Below are 13,043 nucleotides of genomic sequence, written 5' to 3'. Positions count from 1 at the left end.
TATTGATAATCAAACTTATATATTTATAAAATCTTATTAAAAATCAAACTTATATATTTATAAAATCTTATTGATAATCAAACTTATATATTTATAAAATCTTATTAAAAATCAAACTTATATATTTATAAAATCTTATTGATAATCAAACTTATATATTTATAAAATCTTATTGAAAATCAAACTTATATATTTATAAAATCTTATTAAAAATCAAACTTATATATTTATAAAATCTTATTGAAAATCAAACTTATATATTTATAAAATCTTATTGATAATCAAACTTATATATTTATAAAATCTTATTGAAAATCAAACTTATATATTTATAAAATCTTATTAAAAATCAAACTTATATATTTATAAAATCTTATTGAAAATCAAACTTATATATTTATAAAATCTTATTAAAAATCAAACTTATATATTTATAAAATCTTATTAAAAATCAAACTTATATATTTATAAAATCTTATTGATAATCAAACTTATATATTTATAAAATCTTATTAAAAATCAAACTTATATATTTATAAAATCTTATTGATAATCAAACTTATATATTTATAAAATCTTATTGAAAATCAAACTTATATATTTATAAAATCTTATTGAAAATCAAACTAATATATTTATAAAATCTTATTAAAAATCAAACTTATATATTTATAAAATCTTATTGAAAATCAAACTAATATATTTATAAAATCTTATTGAAAATCAAACTTTTATATTTATAAAATCTTATTGATAATCAAACTAATATATTTGATAACGTCTTGTTGATTAAAGTAAATGCTCATATTACTGATAAATGGTGGTGAAATATCTATTGTGAAATAATCATTTGATATGCTAACAGACGTGTTAAAACTTTGTTTACTCTAAAATGTACATTATGCAAAAAAAAAAAAACACAATTATTTCGATTGGCCGACACAGCCAGACAATTTATATTAAGTTAACCCCATAATATTTCTCACTGTCAACTTCTCGTGTGTGTATTCATCAATGGCAATTCTACAAGTCAAAAAGGAGTATTTAACGTACCCGGGTGTACATGAATGTAGAGTAGATGTGAACAAATGATTGTAATAAGGATCCGATATATTTGAGGAATCCATGAAGACATTTATAACTTGTCTTACAATGGCAGGACACGGAAGAGGTTAGACAGGATTTTTATCTGTTTTTATTGGATAGTAATCAGATATCACAGACAACAGATAATTGATTAAACGGACTTTATTCATATGGCAGGTTTTGTCATGCATTCGTGTCATTATCACCTCTTTATGAAGATAAATAAGTTCTATCTAGTTAATTAAAAATAGCAAAATAAGGTACACACTCCAAAAGTAAGATGGATTTCAAACATCAGACGCCGCGTTCTGAAACTGAACCGATATAATAGGTAAAGTTACGCAAAACTGCGCAACAATCATCGGTATCACATTGACCATTGTGACAGTATATGTATACTGTTGTTTCAGTTGTATGTTGTGGGTATTTTAGCCCATTTTAATTAACATGTATTAGGCTACTCTCTTTCGGATCCAGTTTAATGGGATTGTAAAGAGGTTTTCTAGGCTTTTTATGTGTATCGGGGACACCTTCGACTTCGATTGGGACATTCAAATTCTTCCCCAGATGCCTATGATTCCTGCAATTCCCTTTTTCAGAAAAAGTTAACCGGAAATGATACAGCTTCCGCAAGAGAATTCGTAACCAACGTACCACCAAACCACAATAAGGCAATAATATATGTTATCTCCCCTTACAAGATGGCGGCATTTCTAAATAAAAATTGCCGACTCGTTCACATTTTGCTTCACCGTTGCCTTATAAAACTCTTTACTCCGTCTTATATTGCTTAGTTTAACAGAATGGAAGAGTAGTATGATATTTGTGCAATTTAGAGCCCTAAATATCCTTATTTATGATAAAATTGTCGGTTTTGAATACGGTGAGGCGATTTGGTAAATCAAGTTAATCCAGTAATACTCAAAATTTTCACATGAATACCGTGACCATCCTTTGGATCTGGCAAAAATATTTTATCACAGTGGTGTACAAAGACAACTCATTCTGGATATTTTTAAATTGGATGATCCTGACGAAAAGAAATTTAAAAGATTTTGTGACAACTTGAGTTTGACAGAATTATGTCGTCGACAAATCAGAATGTGTTTTGGACCAGGTATTCAAGAAAAACTTCAAAATTTAAATATTGGCCCAAAATTAATCCAGTTTATTTGCCTAAGGGATTTGATACCTTTAAACATGTTTGATATCGATAACATAGCCCAGTATGACTTTGAAGAGGTGATAAATATTGATACTAATGATGCTTTTCGGCCTTATAGATTGCATAGAGACTAACAATATCAGTAAATACAAAACGATACGAAATTGTAACATAATTTTAATTACATTAAATTATTGGTAACTGTGATCAAGTTGACAGCCTGAGATTTGGACGTATCGGATCGACCATCCTATACAAGTACAAAATGATCACAACTTGTGAAATTCAGATATGATTTCACCAGTTATGGTCAGTTGCTAGTAGTTTTTCCAAATACGGTATGCCGGACAGATTCAGTTTACAATAGATTTAAATATAAATTTTATGTTTTTGTTTAAATTAGTTTTAAAGTGGATATTGGCACTGATGATATGATATATATAAGGCTATTGGTGCAAGAATAAATTAAAAACAACTATAATGATGTTTATAAAACCGACTTTTACTGACAGCAATGGAAAAAAGAAAATAAACTTCTCAATATATCACAAACAATCTATATCGTTGAACAATGTCAGAACCCATTAAAGAGATTGTAAATTGATGCTATTGGCGTTCCCGATAAGAAAAACTCTTTACAATCTCTTCAAGTCACAGTTCTTGGTTTTATGAAACTGGCTTTAACTTCCTCTTCCAGACTCTTTTGTCTGATTTCTTTTGTCAATAGTGTTACCATACAGGATACCAAATCTGAAGATCTGACCATGGAAATGGCGACTTCAAAATCGCGCCTGGTTATTGTTCATTAGTCCCTCACGCTCTGCTTTCTAGTAAAAGGTGAATCAAGTTGCTGACTAATTCTCGAATTTCTTGATGAATGCGACGGGTCTTATCAGATGTCACCAATAGACCTGGGCCAAAATCACAATTAAATTTAATTCATATAAACTTCGTATATTTGTAATCTAGGAAGTTTTCTACCAAAGGTGTGTGCCAAAGATATTATTTTTAACCAATCAAAGCAGGTCACGTAAAACCCGTTTCTTGATAAAATAAAGAATTATGGGATATAGAAACCTTAAGTAGAGCAATGGTTTTTGCTATCCCACAATTCCTCATTTCACCAAGAAACCGATATATATGACACTCTTTGATTGGTTAAAAATAACATGAATAGGACAGTCTTTTGGAAGAAAACTATTTAGATTTACATTGTCGACAAAATATTTGAGAAAACAAAGGATTGATATTGTAATCTAATTTTAAGTAGATCAGACCTGTGTCAACCTTTCTGCAACCAAAAAAACCATTGTTTTAGCAAAGAAAGAGCCAAATTAAACATTTGAAGACTTTTCTTTTGATACAACTCAGATTATCTAATAGTAGTGTTTATTTTTTGCGTATCTGAAAATATCAGTAAAACCAAATAACAGTTAGTTAGTTCATTCAGAGGGTTTTGTAATCTCCACTTAACAAGCAAAACACAGTTACTCAACTACCATAGGGACTGCTTGAACTTTTAAAAAAAAGTACTAAAATAAGGACATTTAAGGTAACACACAATGTAAAATTATTCACAACCATGCTTGGGCCCTAACAATTACAATACATTAACTTGAGGTGTCTCAGAATGCAGGAAGACCGTGTTCAAAAAAAATTTTCCGGCCGGAATGGCCCCAAACTCACTCATGTCCCTAGGTCCCAAATCTTCTAGTTGAGCCATCGTCAAAATTCTATATAATTCCAGAATCTTCTGGGTTTCACACTCAATAGCACAGAAAGTCATAATCATCAAGAATTTCCACCAACATAAAAATTCGTCTTCATAAAATATAATCAAATTTCCATTCGCGAAACACTTGGAGGAACTGACTATTGATTGAGTACTGCGAAAGTTACTAGCGGTATTTTCTAAGAGAATGATTTCTATCGCCGCTTATTAGCTGTATGAATTCTGTAAGACCAAGTAAAATTGTGATTGGAATTAGCTTAAGACGCCAGTAAGATTTCCTACAGATGAGTATAATCATTCTTTTCCATTAGCTTGTGATAAACTCATCTCTTTATAAGCTGCAGTCGAGAATGGTTTGATCGAAATACCACTTGGTAAGTGCATTTAATATATTTGTTTGATGAAAGATACACGATCATAAAAATGTTTTTCCACAAGTATTCTTGTCGTGTGCATGTTATTGGCAATGACAATTATCTGCTATTATCAAAGAGTTTAAAAACGTATTATTTGTTCTGATCTGTTAGATTTAACACAGCTTCAGCTCGTAGCTTGTTGATTTCTTCTTTACGTTTAATTATCTGCTATTATCAAAGAATTTAAAAACGTATTATTTGTTCTGATCTGCCCTAGGTTTAACGTAGTTTCAGTTCGTAGCTTGTTGATTTCTACTTCTTGTCTTTTTTGGGATAATAATGATAATAATAGTTTATTAATATTTCTGTCACAAATCATTTCAATATTTATAGTGATGTATACAAATTTTCAGATTTCAAACCAAAATTGACCCATGAGACCCATATCAATTTAAAGTATTCTGGCAGAGGTGAGACACGTATTCACGCCTCCGAAGAGACTAGTGTCTAGATCAAGCGCCTTTGGCCGATCGGCCACTCTACTTACCAGGTCGAAACTATTACAACGTAAAATATTATCGAGAATGTCAACGGCTGTAACGGCTATGTAGTAAAGTCGAGAAATTAAGAAAAGGGTCTATGGAAGTTTAATTATATTGGTTGGAAGAAGAGTTCAGTGTGCTGAATATTATTAACTTTAAAGATCCATCGATAGCAAAATATCTATTGTCGCTGTAGTCGTAAATTGCCCTTCATCATTGGTTCATTCAAGTACAGTGGACAATCTGAAATTTTGATTAATAAATCCAGTACTAACGATACAGTGCAATACATTGGTAGCAGTAAGTATTTCATAATGAAAAGTGGTATCAGGTGCCTAGACGAGTAAGCATACCCTGTTGGTGCGACACCATATTATATGAAATTCACCATTACCCATTTCCTTCATACGGCCATGTTTATCACCCAACAATTTATATAATGGTTCTATCATCTAGAAATCAGTAATAAAATTCATGTCAGTACACGGAATTTGATTAATGGTTGATGGCATCTCTCAATATTCATCGAATTACCAATTCCACGCCAGAACTGTGAATGTCATGCAAATCAATTATAGACAATTCCACACAATAACAACACCAGTGACTGCCTTGCTGCCTTCGTGCTTCATTTTTATTTTTACTGTGCTGGTGTAATGGACCATGTTCTGACATAAGGAGTAGTTTGCTATTATTGATATAGGCAGGCACTTCCTTGTCTTCGTGCTTCATTTTTGTTACTGTGCTAGACTTAATTCTGAAAAAAAAAACCGGTAGGCTTTTATTGCATAAGGCACCATTTGGTAAGTGTTTTCAGTTTCGCCGTAATATTCTACAAAACTTCATCTATAGAGCCACATCAAAATTCTTTCTATTAGAATTTGTCGTAGGCCTATGTGTCAAATGTAGCATTGAAACGAATTGAAATATCGACAAAGTTTGATTGTACGATGTTGTAAGGAACAGGTCCCAGTGTGTGCAGATTTTGATCTTTTTCTAGAAGGGGTGCTTAAAAAATCTAGGGTTTTTATTTGTTGATGCTTGTATCAATAAGTGTCTCAAAGCATAGGCGTAATACCGTGGACATGTAAATTGGTAACGTTAAACTCTACATCATGATATGCATCCTGAAATTTGTATGTGATGATTAAAAGTCTTTATTAAGTAGAAAGCATTTGTACTGAGTACGCATGACAATGTGGCAGCCATAAAAAATATATGAATTAAAAAAAAACGCTTTCTGTATAACATTGTTACAAAGTGTGATGCTTCCGAGACAATTGCCATTATTTTAGTAAGGTATTTGTAAAGGGATGTGGTCTTTTAAAAACAATTCTGATGTAGATCTAGCCTTAGACTTCACACCCACGCCATTTGTTTTTGACCACTTTACATTTTGCAACAATAGCACTTATGTCCTAGAAATTAAGGGTGAAAATGGCCCACATTGTCTGTACCTTCATTTTATCAAAAATGATATTCATTGAATTACATTTCCATCGGCCTAGGGCCTTGATAAAGTCTCTACTGAGAAAATGATCAGCAAAATGCGACATTGAAAACACTATAATGGCAATATCTGATAAGCTCTTTCAGCGAGTCAAGGGAATTCCTTGTCGATTGCATCCCTAAAGTATATAATGCTCTTAAGACAACAATATTTTTACAATATATGCTGCTTCAGAAATAAAAGATTCATTGTATTAAATATTGATTCGATCTAATAAAGATTCTCTTGGGTTTCAAAATATTAAAGTTTTTTTCATATTGTTCTATTTCTAGACCTACACAATAAACACAATGGTATTGTAGTTTTTTAACACAATTAAACTGCACGGCATGTGGAACTGTTAAGAATTGTTTTTCGTTTTACTGGCGATGTTTTTTTTTTCATTTTGGCATTGATGCATATTAGAAATATTCAATTCCACAAAGGTAAGCAACTTCCTTGGTTTCCTTTTCAACCTACGAAATAACACATCTAAAAATTAAAGCTTAAGCTCTTTAAAAAAATATGTTCAACAATGTTTGTTAAACCATGACAACGAGTGGAAAAACGAACCTTTGTGAACTGTTTGCCCAATTCAACCTAACTTTTCTGGGCCCTGATTGAAGCTTGTTATCTGTACATGGAAATTAAAATTAAATAGAGAAAAAGCCACATCACCAATTTGTGTTTCGGATTCAAGACACTTTCGATCGACTCTTGAACATAATATTGTCAGGAAGTTTCCCATTCTATATTTAACCGGAAGTTATTGACGCCATAGTGTCGCTGCTTGTAGTATCGCAGTAAATGTCAATATTGATGGAACGAAAATCAACTTACCACTTCCGGTAAATCTAATAAAGTAGGTCACATAATCTTGCAAAGGATATTGATTGGAAGTTCTCTCTCTATATATATATTTTTTTTTAAGCAAACCCTTAGCTTGATCTTCCAATATTAGACTTTTCAGCTTAATAAATATGAGCAGTAAGCAAGCAATAACGACCTTCGACTTATGCTTTGTCTCCAATAACCGCCTTTCTTGTATCAAGAAATACATCGATTTGATTGGATTGTACGCCAGTGAAAACGCCCAAAGCCCAATAATGAACAATAATCGGATTATAGAGGGATTTTTTTGTATATATGACACCAGGTAAATCAATTGATGAACAAAGACTTATTTTAAAGTTTAAAAAATTCAACCTCTTGGTCATCCTAAGAGGTAGTGTACCTTTAAGCTATAAAACATTGCCTATTGTTCTTTCTCACAATGCCTAGATCCTGATATAGTTTTTCCCGTGTATGTCTTCATGTAAATTCAATAACTAAAATAAATGTTTTTTAAATCACACGCCTACGGTTTCAAGCGTAACAAAGAGTTCAAAGGTAGCCTATACTTTTTATTGATTTGAAGAATATCGTATCAATCATAAACAATCGATTATAAAACGACGATTCCAATTGGATTGATATGAAATATTCATCTTACATCAATAGTTTCGTTCCGTAGTATGGATATTAGTAATATGTAGTATAAGTAATAGCTATTGTATTCCTGGTTTGTCGCTTTTGGATAAGCAAAAGTTTTAATGGATAAGGGAGTTATTTTCTAAAATTTGACGTTTTTCGCACTTGGAAGAAAACGGACTTACTGAATTGGAAAATATTGCATCGTATGTAGACTTGGTAACTGTGTATTATATTGATATATAAATTTCTATATCGTCTTTTCCAATGAGTTCTATGCCGTGCTATGCTCTTCGTATTAACATGTAATGCAATCGATGCTTTATTCCAAGTGCATCATTCTGTTACACTTTGTCATATATTTGTCACGTTATGCTTTTGTTCTGTACCTATGTGATGTGATGTCATGTCAAGCTATGTCGCTCTGCTATACTAACCCTTGTAGTAGGATGTCCTGTTATGTTTCACTTCCGAACAAAGTTGCACTGTCCTGTATGTGTCTCAATTGAATATCAAACATAATGTTTCTCTATGTTGACTGGAAACAAGATCAAGAGAAGATCAGTTTTAACCCAATAATATAGGCTATATTTAATATTTCTACTTTCTACTTCCAGATATCTGATTTGTAAATGGCTTGAGTGGATGTAGATAGAAGTATTTAGATCAATTTGAACATTTCTTAACTGATTTTACCTTGTACTTACCAGTACAGTTTGTCTTCCTCAATCTAAAAAGTGTCCTTACATAGTGATTTTATGTGTTGTTTTGAAGGTGTATGTAATAATACATCAACACGATCTGCAAGATTCCGGGTTCTGTTGCTTTAACGCGTTATGTGGTTTGCCTTCTTTACATATTGGCCTTTAATGATGCATTCGAAAGGTCTGTCGGACGCCGACACAACTAAAATTTGGATGGAAAAGCTTTACGTGAAATTCCAGTTAAGTTTGTTTTCCTAATACAGCTTTTATGCTAACGGTGAGAGGATGATGTGCCGCAAATATCTACTTACATACATAGCATTGTACATCAATATAAATCCCATTCAATTGAACAATCTCTCTAACATTATAACATTATACGGTTTAAGGAGTCATGTGCAGATGTAAAAAGCTGATGAGTAGACGGTTTTTATTATCAGTTCTCTCCCTTGTTATTAGTATCCACGTGATTTACTATTTGATAACTACACTCCGAGGATTTCCTTCCGTTTCTAGTCCAACTAGAATTGAATATTCCACTATCTGTAGTGACTCATTAACTGAAAGACTGGCATCAACTATACAAACTACACCAAGCTTTGTAATTTGGGAAAGACCGGAAGATAACCCAAAATTCTTTGTGCCCCAGAAGACGAGAGTTACGCCCCTTGATTTTAAGATTATTTTAAGTAGCGACATGTGCAAAGATATGCCATTTCTAGTGATTTTGGTGTTATCCGTACATCATCGTACTGAAGAGAGGCGCGTTATTCGAGAAACATGGGGCCGTGTTGCTCACGGGCAATCATGGCCGGGGAAGACTATCCCTGAAAAAATAAAAATTGTGTTTCTGTTTGGTTTACCTCAGGTTCAAATTAAGTATAATACTGAATTGGTGAAAAGGGAATCCGAGGTACACCGTGATATAGTAATGTTTGAATTTAGCGAAACCTATTTTAATTTAACTCTTAAAGTGTTAATGGGATTTAAATGGATTAAGGAATTGTGTCCAACAACTCAATTCGTTATGAAAGCCGATGAAGACATTTTCGTGGACGTTCCACAACTCGTTGCACGACTACATACGCCAGAATGGACAAACAAAATCTCCGGACTCCTATTCACAATTGATAAAACTCATCGCAAAGGAAAATATCGCGTTTCAGAATCCTTGTATCCATTTCAGTATTATCCACCTCATGTGAAGGGCAACATCTACGTTATGCCAACGGACATTGCCATGAAACTTTTAAACATTTCGGAATACATGCCTTATTTGAACATGGAAGACGTACACATTACCGGAATACTCGCTATTGCTGCGAAAGTTAACAAATATCAAAGACTGTTGAATGAAGAATTCAGTCCTATGGGTTTGATACGAAGTTGTGACTTCAGTCGGCGAAATATGATTGCTGCTGCCTTTATCAGACCTCAACAGGCTCGGGATATATGGACTTCCATTGTTAATCCCAAAATATGTAATCCTGGTTGATTGCATTTATTACGTTGGTCTAATCGTAGACCCAGAGCTGTTCACGGGAACAACTACTTCAAACAACAACTTTCAAATTCCAATTCATAGAAAAAGGGACATTTGCGCCATTTTGAAGGTTGATTTGAGTCTTGAATATTTGTAAATAGTTTTCAAAAGTACTAGAAATGTACGAAAGTCGCATAATTCCTTTAAAAATATCTCGAACTGGGAATTTCTTTTCCAACAGATGTCTTTTCTATATATGGCAGTGTCTCAAGAAAAGACAACTCGTCTTTTTAACTTTTAAACGCGAATAGTTCTGGACATACACGGATTTCAAGGATTTTCTAGGTATTTCCCCAGATCAATAGTTTGTACTACAAATTGCACAAACTTCATTGATTTCAAAATGTGATTTTTATACGTTTCTGCCCCAAAATATGTGTCGGAATACACGGAAATTAATTCTATTTTTCAAATTGTTTTTTTTTAGAGTAGAAGATCCTCAGACGCCATGCACTGACTGCCCCTATTTAGAATCTCAAAGCCAACAGTCCTCCACCATTGAGGTCGTCTGTCCCATATTTCTAACCCCATTTTTACGAGGCTGTTACCGCCACTGAATCAAGGGATGTATACTTATTGACCAGTTAATTAAGATGAGTGTGGATAGCATGAGTAGTGTCGGACTTACGAGAAGTATATAAGCGAAGGGACAGACCACATTATTTTCTACCTACCTACCTCCCACATTATCGGTGATGAATTGCATGCGAATAAGATAAGAAGATTCACTGTACAAGTAGGTCAATTAATAGGCCTATAATGGAAATTGGATTCACACAGAAAGAATTGAGTCCTTTACGTCGGTTATCCATCTAGAAATATTACATAATATACCAGTTCTACTCCTTGGAAGTGATTAGATACGAAATTAGATAATCTTCATTAGCCCGTAGGCCTAGTGCGTAAAACTTCATTTATTTCATTTAAGTTTTGACCTATGCCGGGATTGAACCATGGTCCTTCAGGTTAGTGAGAGAGAGTCTTTGACAATAATTTGGTATCCCTTTACCTTTAGCGTGGTAATCTAAGTACATGTTCACATCAGAAAGCACTATTTGTGTTCGAATAGAATTTTAGTTTAAAAGAGTTATGTCCCTTTACTGAAGTCTGGAAAAGGAGGTAACTTTATAATATCCAATACGTCGTAACAGAAGCAGGTCTTCGATATATTTTTATCAATAGATCAAACAGAAGAAAACTCCATACCAAAACATTTCTTGTACGTACACTTACATTAGACATTATACATCGTCTAAAAAAAATTTCCACTTTCGAAGAACTGTTTCAGTAATGGCTAATAACAGATTTAATGTACACCTTTTATCCTACTCCAGAGAACGTCGAGTTGAATTTATTAGAAGAAATCAATGTGGTGCAGACGAAAACTAAGAACGGTGTGGTATTGTTTTTTTGTCCTTTGACTTTATTGCAGTGAGATAATATTTTTTTTAGACCGATTTCCATTCATTGATTATCATAAAAAAAACCAAACTTTTCTTTAAGAAGAAAGCATTGATTGAATAAAGCATCTCGTCACAGAGCAGGTGAGTATTGTCAGTGTCACTGTGAAGGCCAGTTACTGAAATAGGCGCTACAATTTTTTCGGCAACCCTCGGTCCGTCTCAAACGCCATAGTCACGTAAATATGACAGGTACGGAAGATAATAAGTAGCCATAAGATATAACTTTACTATGCGATAGCACTACACAGCATTCAGGGAGGGAGATAACTCTTTTTAAAAAACGAGACCACCTACGCAACAAAATATTAGTAATGCGACTATTTCAGACATCAAAATCCAAATCTAGGCCAAAAATATGCAGGTAAAAACGAGAAAGAAGCGAATGTGTAACAATACAACTGACTTGGCCTACTAAACTAAAGTACCTGCCGAATTTTTAAGTTGTACGAGTCCATACTATTTCATTGTTTATTAGGCTACTCAATTTTGCAATATTTAACTCAGATAGTAATATGTGCGTTATGGTCTATGACATAAAATACAGTGTCATGATGACCCTACGCTAGTCTACGTCTACCTATCATTTTTTACAGGTTGTTGGGTTGGGGGATTAAATAATGGATTTAATCTCCGAAAAAAACAATTGCTATTTAATTAAGCTATAATCTATGTCAAATCCACAATAGGTCAATAATGACCAGCCTTAGTTTACCGGTATATCAGAATTGATTGGATTCTATATATATCCATGAAGTCCATAGCGCGTGACAACGTGCATGGAGAAAATGCAGGTACTCACAGTGAGCAGTTCGAGTAAAGGGTCAGTTTACATTGCGTACATCGTTCTTGTTGTCCAGGGTTACAAAAGGGTATTTGCCTGTTTGATAATAACACGATAATTAATTCGAAAGGAAGTCAAATGCCAAGCTTCTTGCTGATGATAGAATGGTAAGATGTCTGTGTTGTTACCTGGTTACTATGACAACAACTGTAGTAAGATTTGTATAGTATAGTGTAAATTAGCGATGGAAATGTGGTCAAGAAATCGGAGGATTTTTATGATTTAATCTTTGGGTTTATCTGGTGAAAGTAAGTGTTGTTTTTTTTTAGCACAGTAGAAGGCCTCTAGTCCATATGACACAATAATGTATTTACAATTATAATACATATTATAAGATTATATTGGTAAATCAATTCATGTTTAAACAAAAATCATTCTAAAAGACAAACTATATTGCATTTCTTTTAACAGACTATTTCATTTTTTTCTAACACATACTTTCTTCTACATTTTTCCCCTCTAATAATAAATTCTACCAAGTTTGAACTTGGGTAAGCTTATCTCATATTCCATATGAAAAAATTGTACCTGTTTCGTCACAGTGCAAGTATACTGATCTCGGGTATTTGTACAATAGACCACCCATAATAAAATGTAATTATTCATCTTCAATAGTAGCACTATGCGATATGTTTCCACGCCCAGTTATGGA

The 13,043-nt window shown here is 33.0% G+C and overlaps 1 protein-coding gene across 1 annotated transcript; it reads left to right on the top strand.

Moving 5' to 3' along the window:
• Window positions 1-9,253: 9,253 nt before the first annotated feature.
• On the top strand, window positions 9,254-10,039 carry LOTGIDRAFT_134585 (hypothetical protein; the record flags this gene model as incomplete). The annotated part of the gene is made up of 1 exon (XM_009068647.1): window positions 9,254-10,039. One exon carries the CDS (start codon window positions 9,254-9,256, stop codon window positions 10,037-10,039), a length of 786 nt encoding a protein of 261 aa, XP_009066895.1.
• Between the last annotated feature and the right edge of the window lie 3,004 nt (window positions 10,040-13,043).

The sequence above is a fragment of the Lottia gigantea genome (genome assembly GCF_000327385.1).
Source record: "Lottia gigantea unplaced genomic scaffold LOTGIsca_92, whole genome shotgun sequence".
Taxonomy (NCBI): Eukaryota; Metazoa; Mollusca; class Gastropoda; family Lottiidae; genus Lottia; species Lottia gigantea.
The sequence above is the reverse complement of the archived record's forward strand: the minus strand, read 5'-3'. Positions and strand labels throughout refer to the sequence as shown.